General features: G+C 41.4%; 1 protein-coding gene across 4 annotated transcripts in view; it reads left to right on the top strand.

The window, feature by feature from the left end:
* Positions 1 to 24,202, top strand: part of MED15 (mediator complex subunit 15) — a 31,094-nt gene that overhangs the window by 567 nt on the left and 6,325 nt on the right. For 2 of the 4 annotated variants that reach the window (XM_050714136.1, XM_050714135.1), the window contains exons 2-11: positions 5,738 to 5,825; positions 7,028 to 7,079; positions 7,597 to 7,626; positions 8,810 to 9,025; positions 10,281 to 10,543; positions 11,335 to 11,706; positions 12,831 to 12,926; positions 17,857 to 17,976; positions 23,493 to 23,635; positions 23,838 to 23,965. In XM_050714136.1, the coding sequence (XP_050570093.1) occupies positions 5,738 to 5,825; positions 7,028 to 7,079; positions 7,597 to 7,626; positions 8,810 to 9,025; positions 10,281 to 10,543; positions 11,335 to 11,706; positions 12,831 to 12,926; positions 17,857 to 17,976; positions 23,493 to 23,635; positions 23,838 to 23,965 (1,508 nt within the window). The remainder of the gene's footprint in view (positions 1 to 5,737; positions 5,826 to 7,027; positions 7,080 to 7,596; positions 7,627 to 8,809; positions 9,026 to 10,280; positions 10,544 to 11,334; positions 11,707 to 12,830; positions 12,927 to 17,856; positions 17,977 to 23,492; positions 23,636 to 23,837; positions 23,966 to 24,202) is intronic. The other 2 variants (XM_050714137.1, XM_050714138.1) reach the window with 1 other exon arrangement.

Below are 24,202 nucleotides of genomic sequence, written 5' to 3'. Positions count from 1 at the left end.
TCACTTTGCAGCTCTCCGTGCTTTCTCTGTGACAGGGAGGCTCTTTCACCCTACAGAGGGTGCTTACTGTAGGGCTGGAAGCACTGCTCCGTGCTTCTGAAGCAATGTTAAAATCTTTATTTCTGGGTGCTTGAAAGGCTTGATCGTGCTTCGTTGCTTATGAGAATCAGCATTTAAAACAAACTGTTTCTTTGCAATACATGAAGAATATGCTGATTGCATGTGGTTTTAGTGCCTAGCTGTGGGCTTTCCTCGTGGTGATGTTTCAGAATTAAAATGTTAGGGTATTCGTGAAAGAAATAGGATCGTGAGTGTTTGTCAAGGCTGTGCAAGCTGCTTTGGTGTCAGAGCTGATGTTTTGCTGTCTAAACTCTCTGCAGCATCTCTTGTCAGATTAATCTGTTGCATTTTCCTCTCCTTTTCTATTTCTTCATCGAAGCAAAACCCCCCAAACCACTCTCTGATGCTGTGTAACTACAAGGAAATAAATCTGAGTCAGCTGAAACAAAGCTCAGTGCAGTAACCTTTTGTTGTTTGTGCATTTGCTCTGCAAGCGGTCGCTGTCTTTCTGTGAGCAGCAAACAACGACAGATGTTTCGGGGGAAGCTTGTAAGTAAGAGATAAATACTGAACAGGTCAGTAGTAATTTTTTTAAAGGTTGATGGCATATAAAGAGATGTCAACTATCTCACACTTTTAATTCTTGCAAGAAAGAATTAAAATTTCTTCTGTTTAGTCTTGCATATGTGCACAGCTGTATTTTTTATCTGTGCACTTTTTGGTATCAATGTATCGACAGTCTTTCCTCCCTCCTCCCCCAGGATTGTGTTCTGTGGGTGATGTTTCTTACTTGCACTCCATCCTGCTTTGTGGTATCTTACAGATGTTGCCATTCACTGTCTTATTTAAAGAGCAAGCATACTTGGTACTGGGATAAGTGTGCAATGACTGCAGTGGATTTTTTTTTTAAAGTGTATTAGTGTGTACTAGATATCAGCAGATGACTTGGTTTCATGTTGGCGCTGGAATAAAGGAAGGCTAGCCAGAAGTAGAGTTTATAATAGATAGGTGCCTGAATTTCAAGATTTTTTTTTTTACATAGTAATATTGTCTGGATAAACATTTCATGGATACCGTGCGCAGTAGGTATCTTAGTGAACGTGTCTGCGTGTAGTTGGATCACCACTTCAGACACTGCTGCACTTGAGGGCCTCGGAAGCCCTGTTCAGCACTGGGTCCTTGCCTAACTGCAGGCCCCAGCAGGACTCACGCGGTTGTGAGACCCAGGACTGCCAGAGCTCAGATGACTGAGGCCAGGGAGCAGCTTTGGTTCCTCCCACGTCGTTCCAAGAGAGCAATGATGCAGGAGTATGAATATTTGCACTTTCAAGGCACCCTTTTATTCCGGCCCTTACAGCGAACAGGCATGTACCGGTGCCTTGGGAGTCTCTCTCTAAATGCCTTTCCTTAGTATGCTTTTAAACGTTGGTATTGCCTGAAGGACAAACCTGAGGTGGGTTGCGTGGTGGTAACCTCAGTGCCTAGTTGCGCACAGTTCCTGCGCCGAGCTGCTTCTAGCCTGGGGTAAAAGGGAATCGTGTAGAACGGGGGGGTAACTTCAGCTGCGTGATGGTCCGTAAAAGTGGTGTTCAGCTTTCTGCCTGGTTTTGATGTATATATTCACAATTCAGATCAAGCAGGTTTTAGCTAACGATTCAGCTAGATGAGAAGAAAGAGCATGCATGAGCATAAGTAAGGATGGGGAGGTGGAGAGCACGGGGAAGGAGGCAGAAGTGGGCGCAGGAACGAGCAAGCAGGAGGCGAGTGGATCAGCTCGAGTTCCTCGAGTGTGTGTGTGTGGGGAGATTGTCACATATTTCATAGAGAGCAGCAATGCAAACAAAATCAGTTCATAAAGCAGCCTTAGTTTTATATTCCAGTCTGGGCTGTCTGATGAGATTTTTGGTGGGGGGGGGGGAAGACCAAAAAGACGGATGTTCCTCCTGTCCTGGTACTACAGAAAGGGAGGAGTTTGTTTTATAAATGCCCATTTTGACACAGCTATGAACCAAGAAGCTTCTACCTCTGTAGTGCAAGTGTTTGGGTTGCCATGCAATGAACCTGAAGGAGAAATTTGTCGAAGTTAAAAATAACTCAGGAAAAGTGTTTATTCTTAATCTGGGTAGTTCTTCAGCGCTGCTGATTGCACAGCCACACAAACAGTTGCACTGGTGTAACCTGGTGGGGAGGCTTCTGAAGGAATCACTCCTGCGGGAGGATTTTCTATGCCTTTGAAGCTCTGAGGGGGTGGTTCTGTGTGGCAGGATGGAGATTTTCCTCACTGCAGAGCTGGAAAGAAAGATAATGCTAAGAGAAGGCCTTACAGGGGCTGGATTGTCCTTTGCTTTCTCTGTGGCTGAAGGCGGCATTGTGTGGGGCTGAGGCTGTTCCGAGATATCTGGGGTCTCCTGGTTTGGGTTTTCTGCTGGCCACTGTTGTCGCGTGGGCTTTCTTGCAGTGAGGGTTGTCATTAGTCGTGCTATGTCCAACCTGGAACTAACAGAAACGTTGTGTGGGGCGCTGTTGTGTGCCCAAGATCAAGCAATTAACGTTTAATGCATTTGGTGGTGGTTATCTGGAGGTTTTTGAAGCTTGTAATGTGGATGGCTGTGGTTAATGGCTTACCAGCATGCTTTTATTTCTCTTCCTGTTGTTGTTTTAAGCAAGAAAGATTTGTTTTGAGTGACCGGTCTTTTTCATGAGCCAGCATCTGGTGGTGGTAACGTGGGGCTGGTCCTAGAACTCATTGCCCTTTTGTTTCATTGGAAGTCCTGGTGCAGTTGCAGTGTGAAGGAGAGGAGAGCTGGTAGAATGGTGAAGGAGAACGTGTTTTGCAAGATTTTTCTGCCAGACCAGTTGGCCTGAGTGAGAGGTTGCAGTTGTAGGGCAGGAAACAAACTTCTTGGAAAGGGACGGGGAATTCCTGAAGCTGGTAGTGGTGCTGGATGCTTCATGGCATCAGTTTTGAGTGTTGTGCACAAATAGAAAAAGGCAGAGCTTTAGTACACATCTTACATGTTTAGTAAGTGCTTGTGAGGCAGATGAAGGCTGAATTGGCTGGTACATCTGGTTTTCAAGGTTTTGTTGAATTTCATTTCTGGAAGGATGCGATGCATTGTTTGGTACGCTTGACTCAGTGTAAAGCTGTCTTTTTTCTAGTGACTTTCCCAGCCTTTTACCTTAAGTATTTTTGTGCTGGTTGAAGATAAATATGGGGACAAAGAAACAGATGAGGAAGAAGAAACCACACACAGCTGAACTTGTGCAATACTAAGAGATACGGCATGGAGTGCTAGGCAGCATCAAAAGAAAATGGTAGCTGCATAGAATAAATAATTTGCTGTGGCTTTTTTTCAAAGTTTCTGCTATGACATTGATCACAGTCTCTGTTATCAGCCACTCTAGTACTAGCTGCATGTTATGTCCTTTGTTTGCATCTGCATCAGCTTGTCTTTCTGCCTGCTCAGTTCTTGGTGGCCTTGAAATGAGAGGCATTATCGTACTGTGGGACTAAGGTGGTAAGGAAGATTCAGAGAGTAGCGTGGATTTAGAGGCAGCTTTTCTGAAAGAGAAAGTATTGGAAAGAGGGAGGTGAAGAACTGGATGCATTTCTTCCCCTGCAGCACAGTTCTTTCATGAGGAGCTTGCTTGCATATGAAAGAATATTTATTTGTTATGTTCAGATTCTGCTTCATTTTAAATAACCTTCCTGTGTAACCAGCGTTTTTAGTGTCTGTCAGGCCACATAAGCAGGTTACCATGAGGGAGACATGCAGGTGGCTATGCTCTGCTCCCTATTTCTTTGCAAGTTACACCAGGTGAGCTACATGCTACGGCTTTGCAAGGTAAGGGTGCGAGCTGGGACAGCTTCAGCTGCTTCGCCTAAGTCTGCTACATCTGCGCTTCTTGCCTGTCTTGAGGGGGATACTGAGTTATTTCAGGATGCTGGACTAGCTCACTGCTCACACAAGCACCGCTCGTGCTCGTAAGGGAGGTGGTCAGAACTCAAGGGGGCAGAAAGCAGCAGTCCCCCCTTCAGGCTGCATGAAGCTTCCAGGGATCCCAACCCTAAGATGCATTTACGGTAGGGTAGTTTCTCATTCAACAGCAGGTACTGAGAAATGGGTTGCTGAGATGGTAATTAAAAGGTGAAAGTATTTCCTGGTAACTTGCTTGTGGAATGCAGGCAGCAGCTGCTAGGCTGTTGTAAAACGGAACAGGTTTTGCAGTGAAGTGAAACGTTTCCAAGAAGAGCATGCCCAGCAGATTTGAATAGGGCTGCCCTCCTGTCTGAGTCCTTGATTTAAGATGTTTTTGTCTCAGTGCTTACATGACTGTGGAATTGCTTGGTTTTCGATGTGCTGAGGATACATGCTGGAGGGAAGGGATGCCATCCAGAGGGACCAGGGCAAGCTGGAGAGCTGGGCCTGAGCCTCATGGAGTTCAACAAGGCCAAGTGCAAGGTCCTGCACCTGGGCTGGGGCAATTCAAGCACAAATCCAGGCTGAGTGGAGAACAGAATGAGAGCTGCCCTGAGGAGAAGGACCTGGGGGCATTGGTTGATGAGAAGCTCAACATGAGCCAGCAATGGGCACTTGCAGCCCAGAAAGCCACCCGTACCCTGGGCTGCACCAAAAGCAGACCCCACAGCGTCTTTCCAGTACCTAAGGGGGACTGCAGAAAAGCTGGGGGGGGACTCTGTGTCAGGGGGTGTGCTGATAGGACAGGAGTAACGGCTTTAAACTAAAAAAGGGGAGGTTTAGGTTAGATATAAGGAAGAAATTCTTTACTCCGAGGGCAGTGAGGCACTGCCACAAGCTGCCCAGAGAAGCTGTGGCTGCCCCATCCCTGAAGTGCCCAAGGCCAGGCTGGATGGGGCTTTGGGACACCTGGTGCGGTGGGAGGTGTCCTGCCCATGGCAGGGGTTTGATACTAGGTGGTCTTTAACGTCCCTTCCAACCCAAACCGTTCTGAGTCTGTGAACGCCTCTTCTTCCCTGCCAATTTCTTTAGCAGAGTGTTTTTGCGTGTGGGGTTTATTTCCTTTTCATCTCATGCTTTCAGTTTCTCATCCAGAGGTTAGATCTAGTTCCAGTTTACTAGAGGTGTGATGGCCCTGTAGTTCTCATTGGTAAATAGAAAAGAACAGTAAGGGGGTAAAAAAAGGTTTTTATTATCAACTGTCCATCAGCAGGGCCTTCTTCTTACCTACTGCTCATTGCCTAAAAGCGTTTGTTTTACCAAGCTATTTTTATTATTCCACCTTATGTTTAGAGGATTCTTTTGGATATGCTTGGCACTATGCAGGCTTGAGCCTGTAGTTCATTGAACATGGATTACATTAATCCAGTCATTCAGCTTTCCTCAAATCAACAGGTCCTAGTATTTTGTCAGACTAACACTTCAAGCAGCAAAGTAATGGCTTGCTTAGCCATTATTCTTGAATATCTGCAAAGAACTAATTTCTAAAAGGCAACAAAAATTGACTTTTTTCCTCAGTTATTTGAAGAAATTTTAAAGAGCAGCAATTGTAAGTAATGTGTTTTTTGTTTTTTAATCTATAAATGGATTTATCAATGAGAGAGGGGTAAAAAGCTGTTACACAAACATTTCTAACTACAGAAAGTATTTTCTGATGTCCTCAGTTAATGCGCAGCATTGTTTTTTTTCTTTTTCAGTGATGAAGCTATGAGGAAGGCTGGTGTTGCCCATAATAAGTCCAGCAAAGAGATGGAGAGCCACGTGTTTATGAAGGCCAAAACAAGGGTAAAGTATCTGTTTGTTTCCTGAAGTTATTGGGATGTCAGAAACTTGTAAACCATCCACAGAAATAGCACACCCAATGTATGTGGTTAGCTGTCAGTCTCTGCTTAGAGTACCTAGTTATGCAAGATTTTGGATTTGTGAGTGTTCCTTTCACTCTGAGGGGAAATGAAGTGTTCTGCGTCCAATACGTGCAGCAGACTGGACTTCAGGTCAAGAGAGCTTTGCTGATATTGCAGCATTTAATGCATACGTGGGACTGTGCTTCATTAAATCTTATCCAAAGACTTGTATGTAGTGAATTGCATAGAGTTTGCTTTATCTACAGTGTAGATGTAGTCCATCTAACCAGTTTAGTGATCAGGAGAGACTGAGATATCAATAAAAAGGCTGTGTTAGGAGTAAGACAAAGGAAACTTCTGTGGTCTCTGTGAAAGTCTGGTTATTGTATACAATTCTAGACGCTACCCAAATGTATAAGCTTCTTTCCTGGGCTTGTGTTATAAGAAATTGGATGCTATTGCTGTCTACAGACAAGACACGTTTGAGATGGAACTTGGTGAAAGTTTTATAAAACTTATTTATGCCTGCTGAGGGCATTCTCACTGGTGAGTGGGTACTTATAGGAGCAGGGAGACTATCTCAGCACTTTGGCAGATTCTCTCGTGCATTATGATGCACGTTAATTAATTGCTGCAAAGACTATTTGTCCTTTCACTTCTGGCACTTCTACCAGGTGTAAGTCTTAAAAACAATTAAGTTAATATGTTTAATAATAATAACTTAGCATAAAAAAGTTCTTGTAGTATGAATATGACCTAGTTAAAGGACTGAAGTGAGTCAACGTACCCAATAAGAAATTTTGATCCTTAAGGAAAGAACTAGAATGGATGAGAAATGGAAAATGGATGCATTGGTATATAATCAGGTATACACACTATGTTACTGTTAGTATGACTGTCACAGAGGTTCTTTCCAGTGAATTTTGTGGGCTTTTGGGCTTCTTGGACCATCAACCACACTGACCTTCTGGTAAAAAGCATTCCCACTTAGTTCATGAACAGACTACAAGGCCTGTGAGCTTTTAGTTTACTTACAAGGACCAAAGTAAAATCTGGTACATTGAGGAAGAATACTAAAGGACCAGAAAGTCATGGTTGCTCCGTTTTTATTTCCTGTGCTGAAACACTGTTTTTTACCTTCAGGAGGAGTATCTTTCTCTTGTGGCCAGACTTATTATCCATTTTCGAGATATCCGTAAGTAATTTTTATCCCAGTGACTGCTCATTGGGGGGGAATAAAAGTAAATCTTCTGGCTTGTATGTGTGGTTCTGCATGTGACTCCTCACAAGTTGCTCCAAAACTTTGCCCAGTAATATACATGCTTAACTTCTAAATATTGTTTCTTTTACAACATCGATCTACAATTGAAGAGTCTTTGAGTGAGAAATTATTTAACGTTACTAATTCTGCACCTTCCAATTTTTTCCTGTATTTGTGCTTTATTTTCACTGTTTTTGTAGTGTTCTGAGTACAAAATTGGGTTATTTAATGTGTTTTATATGATTACAAAGATAAAAATACCTTTTTCCACTCAGCTTGTTACAGCTATGATACAGCTGTCTGGATAAATTGTTTGGAGATCTAACTACAGTAGACAGTGATTTTTATTTTTTTAAAATTACTGTGTGACTATTTCTTGGAGAGTGTATTTGAAATGTCAAATCCGTGTGATGAGATTAACAAAGGTAATTAATGTGGTGTTCTTTTGCAGACAATAAGAAATCTCAAGCCTCAGTCAGTGGTAAGAGGTCTTTTTATTATTTATGTATTTCCTTCCTTTCTGACTAGAACAGCTCAAAAACCAGGGCTGTGGTGTACTAAGAAGGCTGTGGATTTCCTAGCTGCAATATTACTTATTGGTGGAGGAAAGGAAAGGCAGCACAGTAATCTTGTGAGTTGTTCAGTGATGAGGGTGACAGGCCTAGATGGTGCTTTGGATGCAGCCCAGGAGACTTGTTTGTTTGCCTGTTTGTACTCCTGTTAGCCCACAACACGGAGATTCTTGGAAGAACAAGAGTGATTGAAAATAACCTCCTGCTGGGCATCCAGGTTTCTCCCTGTCATCAACTTCGGGTTCCTCACTGTGTTGCGTTAGAGACAAACATTGTGTCTGTGGGATGTGCGCACTACTCTGCCATTTAATTAGTTAGATCTGATCATGTCTTCTGCCTCTGTGCTAATTCTTAAAGCAGTTACACTAGGAAATTAGTACGATGTTCCTAGTGATGATGATGAAAATGAGTACATCATTGGGATTGATTAACATCCCACCTAGACAGTTAAAAACAGTGTAAGTATTCTTAAGGAAGAGGAGGTGTTGCATTCTGTACCGTATGTTCAGTTTTGTCCTTCTGAATTGTCATTCCTTCTTTGACTTCACTTTTCTATATGCCCAGGATTGAGATTGTGACAATTCTCTTGAAAAACACTGAATTTATCGTCTGTATGAAAACATGATGTTATGGTGGGAAACTGCATTGCAAAGGACTTCCTCTGGTTTGAGCACTGCTCCTCCTCAGGAGGAAGAGGCCAATAGAATCCACAGTGGGAACTCTGTTCTTCGTGTGCTTTTTTTGAGGTTACAAGTGGTATAGCTGCATGGAGTTTTGTTGGCAGCCTGTTTTGACTTGCATATAAATTCAGAGGTGGCTAATGAGTTCCTTTTGTATGATATATTTAGAATCTATTTGCAACTTTACAAATCTGAAGCACTTTAAATAATCTTCACTCTGTTTACAGAGAGGCAGAGACCTGCCAGAAGCTTCTTGTGGTCTTTCAGGTAGAGCAGTGAGCGTTAGGTTCTAAGGGTTTGGATCTAGTTGTGGTCTGAAGCCAGCAGATCAGAGAGTGGATGCTGGAAAGCAGAAGATTTTGGGGAGGCAATTGCATGGCTGGCTACATAATGTTTACTGTTTTCTTTGTAGATCCCATGAATGCCCTGCAGAATCTGACTGGGGGTCCCCCAGCAGGGGCACCTGGAATGGGCATGGCTTCCCGAGCTCAAGGAGCACCGATGGCTGGGATGGGTGGCCTTGGCCCAATGGGACAACAGATGAGTCTCCCAGGGCAGCAGCAGCCTCCTGGGACCTCGGGAATGGCCCCTCACGGTATGCCTGGTGTCTCTACAGCTACTCAGCAGAGTAAGTGTTTGGTTTGTTTCAATCACTGAAACGGTTGGATCAGTCTTTCAGTAAATAGCTCTTTTCCACAAGGAGAGGGTACTGAAAGAATTTCATACTGCTGGCTAAATCAGCCGAGGGAACTGTTGGAAGAGTTGATTTCAGACACTTGATTTCAGACACGTTTACTGGGATAAATGTCTTCCTTAGCATAGAGAGGAACAGCCTCTCTTCTATGAGCAAATGCTTCTCCCATCCTCCAAGATGTCAACTTCAGAACTTTGTTCTGTGAAACCCACGTATACTTTCTATGGCTGTTATGCTTCCTGCTGGTGGCCTCTCTGCATATGTTTTCATAGAACCATAGAATATCCCGAGTTGGAAGGGACCCATAAGGATCATCAAGTCCAACTCCTGGCACTGCACAGGTCTGCCCAAAAGTTTAGACCATGTGACTAGGTGCACAGTCCAATCTCTTCTTAAATTCAGACAGGCTTGGTGCAGTGACTACTTCACTGGGGAGCCTGTTCCAGTGTGCAACCACCCTTTCGGTGAAGAACCTCTTCCTGATGTCTAGCCTAAACTTCCCCTGCCTCAGCTTAACACCGTTCCCACGGGTCCTATCACTGGTGATAACGGAGAATAGGTCACCTGCCTCTCCACTCCCCTTCGCGAGGAAGTTGTAGACTGCGATGAGGTATCCCTTCAGCCTCCTCTTCTCCAGGCTGAACAGGCCAAGTGACCTCAGCCGCTCCTCATATGTCTTCCCCTCTAGGCCCTTCAACATCTTCGTCACCCTCCTCTGGACACTCTCCAACAGTTTAATGTCCTTTTTGTACTGTGGTGCCCGGAACTGCACACAGTACTTGAGGCGAGGCCGCACCAGCGCAGAGTAGAGCAGGACAATCACTTCCCTTGACCAACTAGCAATGTTTTCTTCAATAGCTTCTATTTCTTAGAGAATTCTGTGGAGACTAAGGTGTGATCCTGTTGTGGTCTTCCAGGTGGCCACGGAGCCATACAATTTCTGCACATTTTTACATTTTCAGTTTGGTTGCTGACTAAATACAGGCAGGGGGCTGTAGAGATAGTAGGCAGTGTTATCAATTCTGCTGTTAACGTACCTGCTCCATTTGAGGATGCAAAAGTATATGCTGTTAGTGATGAGTATTTTATACTTTAGTGATTATCTTCAATTATTGTGGAGTAATACTGTGTAACTGTCTCTTGTACTGTTTGGCTTTCACGTTTTAAGCGTAGCCTCCCTTCTTTTTAGCCCAACTTCAGCTTCAGCAGATAGCTCAGCAGCAACAGCAGCAGCAGCAGCAATTCCAGCAGCAACAGGTGGCTTTGCAGCAGCAGCAGTTCCAGGCCCAGCAGTCAGCCATGCAACAACAATTTCAGGTCCAGCAGCAGCAAGCAGCAGCAGCTGCAGCAGCCCAACAGCAACAGCAGCAACAGCAGCAGTTGCAAGCCGTCCAGCAGCAGCAGCAGCACATGCTGAAACTGCAGATGCAGCAGCAGCAAAACCAACAGCAGGTGATGACAAACAAGAATTACAATGGCAATTGAGGTGATCTGTGACCAGTTACTTGTCAAGTGAGATTTGGCTTGCATGGAAGTACTGAGTATCAGCTCTTCCCATTATTAATACACTTCCACTTTGGGATAGAACTTCAGTTTAGACTGGCAATGTTACATTACAACCCAGAAGGAAGGTTTAACAGTGCAGGTTTTTGGTTGCTTTCTTCTGCCATAGCAATAGAGAACCAAAAACCTTTTTCTCCTTATAAACATCAGGACATTGTTTCATCCTGACAAGAACAGGGGTGTGGTAAAGAACTAAAAGCACTGTGTTATTCTAGAAACAGTGGTTATTTTGTCATTGTGTGAATTACAGATTGCTACTTTAAAAAATGTGTACTGAGCACTTACATGCATCATCCTTAGGCACAAGAGCAGAAGAGGAAACTTCAGCTGTCATGCTCTTGTGCATTTCTGGTAAATGGCAGTGCTGATGCAGGCTGATTACATTTAAGAAGTGATTCTTTAGCCCCTTTGTAAAGGAAAAAGTGATGGGCTTCATCTTTGCCTTTGAAAACTATCTTAGTATAGTGAGAAAAGCTTGGAATAGTGAAACCACAGGACGTGCACTACATAGAGTTGAGATATCTGGAGAGTGAGTTGATAAGAGGTCTGGGCTTTCTATACAGGCTTGAAAACTCAGCCTGTTATATCAGGATTCAGTTTGCTTTTGATCTACGCTATAAAAATAAGGCTGCCATTGCATTGCTGGAAGCTTTAGCATCCTGGCTTTTCCTGCTTTTCAGATGCAGCAGCAACAGCAGCAACAGCAACTACAGCGAATTGCCCAAATGCAGCAGCTGCAGGCAGCGCAGGCTATGCAGGCACAACAGCAGCAGCAGCAACAACAGCAACAAATCCCACAGCAGCAGCTACAGCAGCAGCCACCTCAACAAGTAATGCAACAGCAGATTCAACAGATGCAGCAGCAGCAGCAGCAACAGCAGCAGCAGCAGCAACAGCAGCAACAGGTTGCTCAGGCACAACAGTCTCAGCTTCCACCACAATCCCAGCCTCAACCCCAGCCCATGGTATCTCAGGCACAGGCAATCTCGGGACAAATTCCTGGTCAGGTTATGCCTGTTACTCTCACGCCACAGCAATTAAAAGCAATGCAGGTAAGGGCTGGTGACCATTTCATTGTTGGTTCATTATGATCCTCTAAAGAAATAAAAAGTTTCCTTGACTTTTGCTAATAACAAAGTAAGAAAAAAGCATAGTTTTAATTATTAAGAGATCTATAGTTAGGTTGTTTGAGTATGGTGGTTTTAAAGGTTTATGTCTGGACCTGTCAGAAGAGAACGGTTTAGTATCAGCGAAGAACAGGGATTCTATAAATGTGTGAAAACCATTTACGAATCTAAAAAAAATCACTGCCTTGATTTGTTGTTCTTGAACGTTTGCTTGTTGCTTTGAGCTACCTAGTGCATGTGGCTGGAGCCAGTGTTGGCTCTTTAGCACACTGGCTTTGCTTCTGCTGCCATGTTTAGAGGTTTTGGACAAAATTTAAGATACTAGTACTTCCTGACTTGAAGAGAATGTGGACAAGATGATGGTTTTACTGTGAACGTCTTACTGCTTCATTGTAGAAGCTGAGTCATCCTGTTAATGTTGCAGCTTTTCAAACTGAACTGCCGCATTAGTCATGAGTGCTGTGTGCTGTTGAGCAAAAAGCTCAGATGTCATTGTGAAGCCTGCTTTTCTCTGAGCATTGCTGGGGGAGTAGTGGAGTGTCAGCCACTCTTGAGAAATTCTTGACCCTCCACGGAATGGATGGAGTATCCACCATGTGCTCCTACCAATTAAGCTAGTAGTTAGATGTCATGTACATCCCTCTGACTTGTCCTAATGAATGTATAGACATTTGAAATGCTGGTCATTAGTATATGTTTAAATTTTAAAATGTTATGCTTGAGAGAAATCATCACATGTAGTTAACTGTGTTTGCCTTAAAGCTGAAATATTTAGTATTGTAAGAGGACCTTACAGTACAGAGTAGTTGCAGGAAGTCATCACATCTTGGGTGCACAGTCTGAGAAGACTGTTCCAAATGTTAAGAAGCATGGGAACTTGCTTTTGTAAGGAAAGTTCATGAAACGCTTCTAGAGATGGATGTGTGAAGCTGATCTTACAGTCTTGTCTCCAAAACGCCCCTTTTTATGAGTATAGTCAAAGCAATTGAAAGAGAAGTGTTACACACTGATCAGGTACACGTGTTTACTTTGTTCTTTTTATACTCAAGGTAAGAGCTCAGCTGGTCCAGCAGCAGCAGCAGCAGGCAGCAGCAGCAGTACAAGCAGCTCAGGCTCAAGCTGCTCAGATGGGAGCTTCAGGGCAGGTAAGAGCCCTGGAGGTAGTGTCCTTAGGTACAGGCCTGTAGCAAGTGCATGCTAAAGACGAGCATGGAAATGGGTCTCTGGTGGCTTTCTGATGAGGTCTGATCAGTCATTGCTATACAGAGGGGATATGGGCTTTTATTCTGCTTCCCCTTTGCCCGGACTCAGAGGCAGGATTTCATGGACAACCTCTTTGTGCATGCTATCTGTCCCGAGTAGGTAAGATTGTTGCCTGAAGTGATACACAAACTCACAACAGAAAGAGGGCCTTCTGTGGTCACACTGCAAGTTTGACTGTTGGTTCCTGGAGTGTATTGCCTCTCTTTTTGTTACACTTTCCTAGGTGACTGCTTTGTTGTCAACTGATTTCCATGCTGTGAATCTTTGCCTGCTATCTTAACTCACATGTGATCTACCTTCCATCTCCATGTACCAAGCATAAAAAACAACATAGATAGTGAAATCTCTCAGCACTCCCCTTTCATTCCTTTCATCTTTCATTCATTTTCTGAGTGAAATGAGCTGTAGATTTAGAATGCTCTTGTTCTGGATGTGAATTGTCAAGAAAAAATGGCACGTGTCACAAGTGCAGAGTTACGTTTAGGGAAAAAAAAAAAAAAAGGCTGGTTGAAAGCTTATTGTCTAATACACTGTTCTTAACCTGCAATACACTTGTAGCCCTAGTAATTGTTCCTTGATGTGTGTCTGGTGTGAAGGAGACACGGGGGAGAAAAATTGGGGATGGCTTGAGCTGAACCTCTCATCCCATTTTCCACGAGAATATGAAATAGTCTTTCATGGTTTGCCTCTGTAGTCTTTCATGCTGAGACATTTTACAGACACGGGTAAGTACAATTATCACCACTTTGTATATGGAGAGACTGAGGCAGATAGATAAAAAGAGGTTGACCAGGATTAATGTCTGGCAATACAGAAAGATCTCTGCCATTTCAGGTATTGCACCATTTCCACTTCATCACACAAGAAATGCTTTAGATTCAGTAAGACCATTAGAAGTTTTTGCATGGACAAAGGGATAACAATTGGTTCTTCAACATTCATCTCACAGACTGCCATCAGGAATAGTGTCTTGTACCATCTTAACTCTCATGTGGCCCACATACTTGGTGGTGGCTAAGTTCTGTTTCTGGTCCTTTTGCTTGAGACAATGTAACACAGGATGTAAAAGCTGAGGAGTGGTAAGTACAGTTGGTGCAGTGCTGGCAGTAATGTAGAATTCTTCTTCTACAGTTGAAATGTAAATTAAAGCTTTTCTTTGTTTCTTAAATAATTTCCAGGTGAGAGCTACAGGGACTTAGGCTGCCTAAAAGGAGACTTCTTTTTTCTTTTTACTAACTTAATGGTGCTCTTTCCAACCTCTAAACAGATGGATTTTGTTTACATAGTCACCTTAATTCTTGTCCCATTTAGGGAATTTATATGCCAGCAGCTTAACAGCACAGTGCATTTGAAAAGTTTTGGGTAATAAGATGGTTGACAGCTGTTTTTGCATTGCAACTTTATTTATAATGAGCAGGGATTGCTCATTATCTATTGCACATGGAGTTTAGAAAACTGCACAGACAGGCATTTACATTTGTGCTGTTACAATGTAAATCTACTAAAATTCACTTGATGCTGTGAAGTCCAATGATTAAACTGGTTTCTTAAACTTGTATAACAATTTTCTGTATATAATGTTTAGCTTTAAGTTCATGGTTGTGTACAATATTACAATGCAGCTTTGGTGTTGAGAACATGGTTACATTTTCTTTGATTTATAAGAAGTTTGAGAGTAGATTTCTCTTTGCATTTAGTCCATTTTCCACTAGCACTAGACTTTATTTTAATAAATCTGTCTTGATTTCCTTATTTGGTTTTGGGAAGCTTTTGTTATAAACAAACCCTCTCCTAATACTTGCTTGTTAAACTTAAGCTTGGTTTCTAGGGGCTTTCAGTCTGGGAATTTGGGTTGATGTGCCTGTGTTTTTCCTTTTCCATAAAGTTTCTGTTCAGCATTCCTACATAAAAGTAAAAGCAATCCTAAATTCAAACATGGATACATGTAAGTTTTGAAGTTCTCTGAAGGCATAAAGACACATGTGAATGTTATCCTGCTTGGATGTCTAGTCCTTACAACTATGTAACTCACAGGTGAAACTGATAAATAGGCAAAATAGTGTCCTAGTGACCATAGAGTGCTACAGAAGTGCTTGGAGCACCAGGAGAAACTCTGTAATCAACTGGAGTTAAGTATTAATAATGTTTAAATTACTGTTCTGCTGCAATTCGTTCAGGTGCTCAGAATGCAAATTGGCTGTTGCTCTTTGAAAAGCAGAGCTGGCCTGCCTTTAATGGAGTGGTAGTGTCATGGTATGTGTATATTCCTACCAGAAGCTGCATATTGAAGGAATTCTGAATCCTTGGATTTTAGATGCAAGAAAATTACAGGTTCAGGATTCTAATATTTACATTGCACTTCATTTTTTAATCGGATAATGAGGTTTGTATCTTACAGTGGAGAGATACTCCATTCTTCTGATTGCTTTTTTTTTGAGTAAAATTCTCAATTCTGTAAATCGATTTCTCAATTTCAGTTGTGGAGAAGGATTTGCCTTCAGTTTAAATGTTTCTCAAAAGTACCTGAACACTTCTAGCTGTCTTCCATTTTTAGACTATCTGATGAACTCCTTTGTAGATGCATTGCTTTGCATAAAACAGATGCAGTCTTTGAAATCCGCCTTCCCTGCTGCTTTGTTGAAGGGTGACTGGTTTCATAAATGTAAATAGGCTGGAAGAAGGGAAAAATAAATTACTTTCATCAGGAGAGTGGAATTGGTGTCATTTTATGTATACACTTCCTTTCCAAAGCACACATTTCAAAAATATGTGAATAAAACTCAGAATTATGTGCATGTGCACACGTTCATCCGGCTATGATACAACAGCTGAAGGCCTTTGAATCAGAGTTTGTCCCGCTGGTGTTCAGGTTTGCCAGACAGTTAATATACTTCAAATTTTTGTGACCTTGGAGGAAGTGATCTAAATCTGCACACTTTGGTGGTGTGGCTTGAAAAATGGGACCAAGATGGGACTTGTGAGTCACCGTAACATCCCTGGGATTTCACACGCTCCAGAGATCCATGTGCGTTCACAAGGGTCTGAGATGGGGTGATTGTGCCTGGAAGGATTTATTTTTATTTTTATTTTTTTGCCAGCGATTTCCTTTTTTTTGTTTTGTTAGGGTTGTGTTGCTTCACCAGCTCTCATGTTGATAAAGTAGCTCTTCACTGCACTTCGTAGCATCCACCTGTGCTTTGTGCCAGTGCTGGGTTGTTGTGTTTGCTTGTGGTGGCTGTTGCATGCTGTGTGTGTACATGTGCATGTGTGTGTGATGTCTGAAGCGCTCTCATTTGTTTTCCTTTTGAAATCCTGTCTCTGACCATCCCTCTTTGCCTGGATGGAAAGTGACTGCATTGCTCTGATGTTGTGAACTAACAGTTGTGCTGAATTTGACACTTATTTTCTTTATCAGTTATTGCTTTCTGTTTTCAGTCTTGCTATGTTGTATTTAATTTTTTTTAACAATTGTGAGCACATGCATTCTCTGACTCTCTAGAGACATGTTGCTGGCTGCTTCAGTCCATTTGCACAGAACACTAAGCAAGAATGCCCCAAATCATTTACTGAAAGGAGACTTCTTTTAACTCCTAGGTTAGTTAGAGCCTGTGTAGGTTCCTTGGTGATGTATACGCTGGGGAAAAAAAAAATAATAAAGCGGTCCAGAGAACTTTACTGTAGATCTTTAAAATATCAAACAGAAGCTCTTTTGTTGATAAGTGAATTATCAAAGTTAGCTGAGTGCTATCTCAAAAATATGCTGTATTTCCCATAAATTTGTATTACACTCTAATTGACAGCACCTGTGGTGTAACATTAAAGCCTACCATTACTTAAAATTCATAGATATTATAGATGTATATGATTAAAACTGTGTGGCTCATTCAGGCTGATGGGCCTTTCAAGGCACTTCTGGACACTGCAGAGCAACATCCTAATACTATTTTAGAATAAAAATCCATTCTAATGCTAACCTGCAGTATTTGTTCTAAATGATTGTGCTTTTAGGGTGTGCTCAGTCTATACAGCTGAAGAATCACATAATGCAAGAATGAGCTCGAAGCACATTACGGACTCATAACAAAAAGTCTTAGTGTAGCTTAGCAATAGAGGAATGTGTGTTTGTCAAAGTTACAGAAATTACAGGGAAATAATTGACTTTTTCTTTGGGGTGCAAAAGGAAGGAAATAGCTTTTTCAAAAATAAGTCCTTTTTGTTGTCCTGGTGTTATAGTGTCATAGGTTACTCTGAAATTTTGCTCGCTGTTGGACAGCTCACTGGAGCATTGCTGGTAGCAGTTGCTGCTGAACTGTCTGCCAGAGTCTTTTAGAATGGAAGGTGGCACATGCAAATACTCCGAAATCCTGTGAGTCCAACAGTGTGGGAAGGTGCATCAGAAACCTATGGCATTATAGAGACGAAGAAGCTTCTTAGATGGAGGAGTCTTGACAGCTGTCTTGGAGAACTTATCTCCAAGAATTCTAGAAATTCAGGATGTCGGTTAAAATTAGGAAAAACCCTTCCTGCAAATGATAGCTTTGTCAGCCCTCGACCTACAAATCTACCTATCAGCACTACTGAGATATCTAGAATTCATTAGATGTTTTCTAAAAATGGATAGAAAAGGTGTAAAAAGGAGTTTGATTTATAAGCTAGCATGTTAGGTTAACCTTTAGAGAAAAGCTCACTAACCTTCCCTCCATGCTCCCCCTCCCCCTAATTCCTGGAGGTTGCATGTGCTTCTCATCCTGCCAGTGCACTGCATTTCTTGTTTTGCGATTACTTTTGTCTGTTGTCCCTCTGTCCTCAAAGATGATCACCGCACCTATGGCCCGAGGTGGGATGCAAATAAGACCACGGTTCCCGCCTACCACCGCAGTGTCTGCTACACCGCCAAGCTCCATTCCTTTGGGCGGACAGCAAATGCCACAGGTATTTACTGAGTCAAAGCACGTTGTGTCAGGTATTGCACAAAGCATTCGATACGTGATTGTGTAGCACTTGCTTTCAAGCAAGGGGAAGTTCACTTTTTCATGGAACAACTAACTTGCTGGTGTTAGGGTGTTGGGCTCTTCAGGTTTTTCCTGGATTCTTTTTTGGTTTAAACAATACGTTTTCTGATAGCATGGGATATGAAATAAAGCATTGCTAAAGTGGCGTAGATCTTTATTTTAGCATTTAGAACGTTTAAATGTTTATAACTGATTCAAGTCACAGATTAGAGCTTCCAGGTTTCTGTTTAGTCTTTGTTGAAATTCCACAATGAGTGTGCATTTTGGAGAGTCTCCAGAAGTGTTGCAAGTCAGTACTGCAGTGTAGTGATTGGGTTCTGTCTTGGACCTTACTTACCATGTACTCGTGCTCTTTACAGGTGCTTCTTTCATTAATAGTAAACTTGGCTCATTTCAGTTTGAGTAGCATCTTGGCATGTAATCAGGGACCAAGAAAAATGCAACTATTCTCTTCCTTCACAGTTGTGAAGGAGGAACTACCAAAAGGGCTCCGCTTGTACCTGTATCAAAGAAGAACCTCTATAGGAAGGCTGTCAGCACCTAGCCAGGTGTTGCTGGAAGATGCTTGAGGTCAGTGTACTGTATCTGCATGGTGTAGGTCCTGATCTTCTGAAGACCTCACAGCCATGTTCAACAAGCAAAATCTTTCTTTTCTGAGGGACAGGAAGAGGAGAGCAGGAGTGGGGAGAACTGGACTGAAATAGAACTGAGTTCTTACCAGTTTTACTTCTTAACACTGCTGCCTTTTGCTCATAGGTTTCTTTACTTTTGCATTTTTGCCTATTTCTGTTGAATCAAGTTTAGTAGGCGCAGCCTTTTCTTGTCAGGTGTTTGCTAAGGTAGATAATGTGATCAGAAAGATTCTGCAGACCTAAGCAAGCACGTCCATCATTTCTGGTTTCAGATGGTCACTTATTTCTATCCAGGTAACTATATTAACTGAAATAAAACCCAGACATAGCTGTTGAATCAAAGGAGAATTTACTTTGAGCTTTGTTTGCTGTAGCAGTTTATGTACACTGAGACAATCACCTCTAGTATGAAGTATTCAGAGTCTTATTTGGACTGACAGTGAGGCCTTCTGATGGATATTTAAGTATTAGATTGGCTTATATTTGAGTCATAACAGAAGGGCTCTAGTTAAAGCGTTCAGTGCTGTAGGCTGACCTTTTAGTGCTGTCATGTCTGTGGTTGTTGAGGAGCTTTGATTTCTGACACCAGGAGAATCAGTGAATAAGGAGAGTTCTTAGTAGCGTGCCAAGGACTGTGAAAATGTTGTAGAAAACCAACTAAAGAAGGCAGAAGAAAAACTTATTTATGAAAACGGCTCCTAAACATGTGGTAGGATAAGCGAGTAAGTCATCGTTTTATGCTAGTGGGAAGCATTGTTCTAAAGACTGACGTGCCATGCAATTGATAGCTCTGGATCCATGTGAATCTCTAGTGCTCTGTGCCAAAACATTTTGTCAGGTTCTTAGTGAATCAGAATTTAGAAATGTTATTTGTGCCTCTTTAGTTTTGTAAATGCTTAAATAATATTATATGTTGGATATGTTTAATTACCTTGTCATCAGAGCTCTTGAAGCTGTTCACAATATGGTTGTAGCTTAATGGTTTCACAAATGGTTGTAGCTTACATCTGGTTATTATTCATCTAAGACTCTGTCATCTCTTTGACTACAGTATTAAAAAGTCTTTAGACTTCATGATAGATGGTTCTGAATGTCCTTTCACTTTAGATGAGAGTCTTGGTATTACACTGAAGAATCTCTTTCACCAGAAGAACCAGATGTTATATCCATATTGTTTGGCTCTTTGTTTTTATCCCATATGACACACTTCTTGTCTGTCCTTTTAACATGTGGCTCAGTTAATTCTGCAGTGGTTTCTTTTTGTTCAGTTGGTTCTTGATTTCTTTTGCTATTAGATTTTTTTTTTTCAAGAAAAGAATGTACTTACCAATGTGTCATTGTATTCCATAATCTCCTGGTCTTTTAAATTGCCAGAGAATTATTTTTTTTTCTTAGCTGAAGTTTACTTTTGCCTGAATAGTTACCATACATGAACTACATTCGTTATTAGTTCTTGAACACTAAGGGGAAAAAAAAAAAAGTTCAGCACTTTTTGAACAGCTAAGGAAAGTTTCCTACACAATATTTGTATTGGTCCAAGAAACCTACTGATAGGAATTTTGAAAGGTTAATCTAATAGTTAGCTTTTGTTTTAGCAATTAGATGACTAATGTATTAATCCCAATCTCTCTGTTGTATTTCTAGTGTCGAAACCTCCAAGTTCTACCTACAAATCTATTGAAGTCTGCATTAGTATGGACTTCCAATTAATGGTTGGTGCAGAAATCTTCAGCAAACTGAAAATCTAGGGAAAAAGTCAAACTGATTTGAATATTAAAATAAAGCAAGGGATATTGTCCTGACTGGGAATATAGAAACCAGCATCTGAATTCTTTTGGAGCTCTGCAGAGGTTTTGCTTTGTTAAGCAAAGCAACATAATGGTGAACTTTAAACCCAGTTTGCTACAGAGTAGGCAAGGCTGTGCTTACTGGCTTGACATTGAAACTGCAAGTACAGTAGTTTAAATTGCTTTCTAGATTTTTACTTTAGATTAAAAGTGTTTCTGCTCTTCCTCATTATTACCTATTACTTCCTTGTTGCAGTCTCCTTTTCCTTGCTTTTGGTTTCTGCATATTGTACTGGCTTCCTACTGAGAGTCTCTGAAAAACTCCCTAGCGCTGTCTACTGAGTGCTGTTCCTTGCCTGATACTCAGTTAAGTGGAGGTAGGCCTTATAGCTAAGTTTATCTTCCAGCATGTTACTCTAAACACTAAGAATAGCTTTGATTTAGTGAATATTATTGAGCGCAAAACTTTGTCACGCAAGCCTAAATAAGTTTTGGGCAGAACTTCAAAGATAGGTTTTGGTGTTGTGATCAGGTCACTGCAGGGTTGCTTCGTGTTCAGTGGGCTGTGGTAGCTGTCCATGAATGTGCGTTCAGATGCATAAAACCCCACCCTTCAGTGAAAAAATACCAAGTTGCATTACCTTCTATATGTTGAAGATGGAGGGTATACAAATGGTCCAGTAACCATGGTTTAACTTTGGAGTTAAATGAGGACCTAAATGAATTTATGGAGGCTAAACTTCCCTCACTCTCATTCTCCCTCCTTGTTAGTGGGAGTCGGTTGTAAAGAGCATTCCCTAGAAGTTGAAATTTCATTAAATTGTTACATTCTCAATGCGTATCCCGGAAACAATGTGGAAGTCTAAAGCTGAAGGTATCTTTAGATCTAAACCATTCAAAGACATCTGAAATGATTGTGTAGCAAATTAACTGCTTTCGAAGAAAAATCAGGCAGTAAGTTTGGAACTCCATACTTCTGAGTACAAGTTTTTGAAAGTATCACATTTTTGTGTGATATTAGATGTTAGCCTTTAGAGTTCTGAAATGAAACCAGCAGAGAGCAAACCTGTTGCAAGAAGGAAAGCTGTTTGCCTGTGCATGTACTTAATGAGAAGAGGTAATGCTGTTAAAAAGATGACAGCACTAATGTATTTTATGCTTATGTATGCATCAGGTGCTGTATGTTCTTTTCTTTGCTTTTCTGCAACATTTGTAAACTAATGTGAAGGGACCATGGTGTTGAAGTAGATACAGAGGCTTCAGTTAGGGCAAAAACCTTAATGCAATCTTTTTCGTTCCTTCCTTCCTTCCTAAAACACAAGGATTTAAGTTTTCAGAAGTGATTTTATGTAACCACCTTGAGACACTTTAAAGGTGCATGGTTTTCAAGAAGTGCTAAACCACTCAAAAGTGATCTTAGTTTGATGTGATGAAAATGGGTACAGCATCTCTATGGGTAAGTTCTAAATCACTTGCTGTTTAGAAGAACATTAAATAGAATTGTAAAAAAAAAATGCAGGGAGTACTCTTTGGAGTGTTCATCCTAGCTTCTTCATGGTGCTGAGGTGGTTGGTTTCTGTAGGAAGCAGATCGTGCTTTTCAGTCTCAGAAGTATTTTTCCAACTGCTGAGGAAACACAGGTTGTTAATGAATCTTGTTCTGGATGTTATTTTTGTAGGGGAGGTTGGGAAGGTAACGGAGCTAATGAAGATTTTTGGAAAAAAAAAAAATCATATTGCAGGCTGTATTTGATTTTGAACTGTGCTGTAGTTAACTAGTATCTTCAAGTTTAGTAGTTTTACATTTGTACCTAGCTGAGCATTTCTTGGGCCCATTGTTTGTTTATGTTTTTCTTACATAGCTGTAGTGTGATATTCCATGCAAAGCATATCATGTCACATTCAGTGTCCTCTGGAAACAGTTGGATGATTTAGGTGAATAGGTAATGACTGAATGGAGGACAGCAACAAACTTACAGTGCCCATGAAGTGTCTAGGGCTGGTAGGGAACCTCTGCTTAAAAACAGTTTATACTGATAGAAAGAGTTGTTGATTCATAAAGGTGCCAATTGAGGACTTACAGAATGGATGCGTCAGTTACTGAGTCACAATATGTGGCCTTATAGGCTAATGTAACTGATGACCTAAGGCTACATACATAAAAACATAAGAATTCTTTATGTGCTTTATGCTTACGTAATATCTGCATCACTATACCATGTTTCTGGCTGGTATAGGATGTTTTTTGTTTGTTTTTAGTTGATGAAGGGTAAAAACGACCATGAAATGAACATATGTGAGTGGTTGGTATAATCTGAGCGTCATCTGGCTCTTGCACTTTATAGTGTGCAGAATAAACTTCATTGTTGCGTGGAGTTTGGTGCTGTTCTGAAAATTCCTTATTTGTCTTTTTGTTCTTTAGGCATACCTTATCGTTCTCCAAAGGTCAGAAAGCTGCTTCACACTTTTCCATCCAGACATTCCACCCAGATTTGCAAAGCTGTATGTTTAAACAACGTGGTGGTGGTTTGGTTTACTTAATTGTTCTTCTTTCCTCTTGAAGAAAACCACTTGAGAAGCTACAGACAAGTTTGACAGACCTTTGAAGGCTGTAATGAAAATACCAAAACAAGAAGTTTTTTTTAATGGCTGTTAATTCTCAAGTTAGAACTGTCTTTTTTCCCTGCTCTTCTTTACCCTATTTCTAATAAAGCACAAGTTTTTCAGATGGCACTTCTGACGCTTTAACTGCAACATGTTGGTTTGGGAAATGAGAAACAGTTATCCCATTGCATGCAGTTTTAATGTTTATTTCTAGTGAAGTCGATATGAAGTAGTGCCATAATATCCTCGAGAGATACAGGTGAGACTGTTTCATTGTGGAGAACAGGAAACTAACACTTTCATTTCTTGTAGGGCTGAGGATATGCTTCTCTTCATAGATAAAACCTTTAATTTAGGTTCCCTTCATCAACTCCCTTTTGTTGTTGTTGATCTTATTCTTTTTCCTTGTTTCAGGTGAGCCAGAACAATATTACCATGATGTCATCCCCATCTCCTGTCCAACAAGCTCAGACACCCCAATCAATGCCTCCACCACCACAGCCACAGCCATCTCCTCAACCAGGCCAACCGACTTCTCAGCCAAACTCAAATGTGAGGTGAGCTAGACTGTAACTTTTAAAGACCTTTGTCAAAACCATAAAGGTGAAGAGGTGAAGTTTTCAGAAGCATTCAACGTGTCAGAGCAGAGCTTACTAAAAGCATATCTGTTTGCAGGCTGATCATGCTTCCTTGTTAGACTCTTGCAGATTTGATTTTTTTTTTTTTTTTTCATTTTTTAAATTTATTCTTATTTTTCAGCTCTGGTCCAGCTCCATCACCCAGTAGCTTTCTTCCCAGTCCATCTCCACAACCATCCCAGAGCCCAGCAGCTGCACGAACACCTCAGAACTTTAGCGTCCCATCCCCAGGTCCTTTAAACACTCCAGGTAAATGACCTGAGGTCTATAATGCAGACCATGAATTGGGGTATATTTTGATAACAGGTTTTTAGGAACTATTACAGTTAGGCATGACCGAAGCTTTAAAGAGCTTTGATAAACAGCCACAGCGTCGCAAGTAGTGAGCATGTTGTATGTATGATGTTACACAACATGAATATCGAAATCAATTGAAACCCATTTTCTCATCACTGAACCTATATAGTGGGTTTTTCCAACTTCCCC

Source organism: Cygnus atratus, chromosome 17 (assembly GCF_013377495.2).
Source record: "Cygnus atratus isolate AKBS03 ecotype Queensland, Australia chromosome 17, CAtr_DNAZoo_HiC_assembly, whole genome shotgun sequence".
In the NCBI taxonomy this organism is placed as follows: Eukaryota; Metazoa; Chordata; class Aves; order Anseriformes; family Anatidae; genus Cygnus; species Cygnus atratus.
The sequence above is the reverse complement of the archived record's forward strand: the minus strand, read 5'-3'. Positions and strand labels throughout refer to the sequence as shown.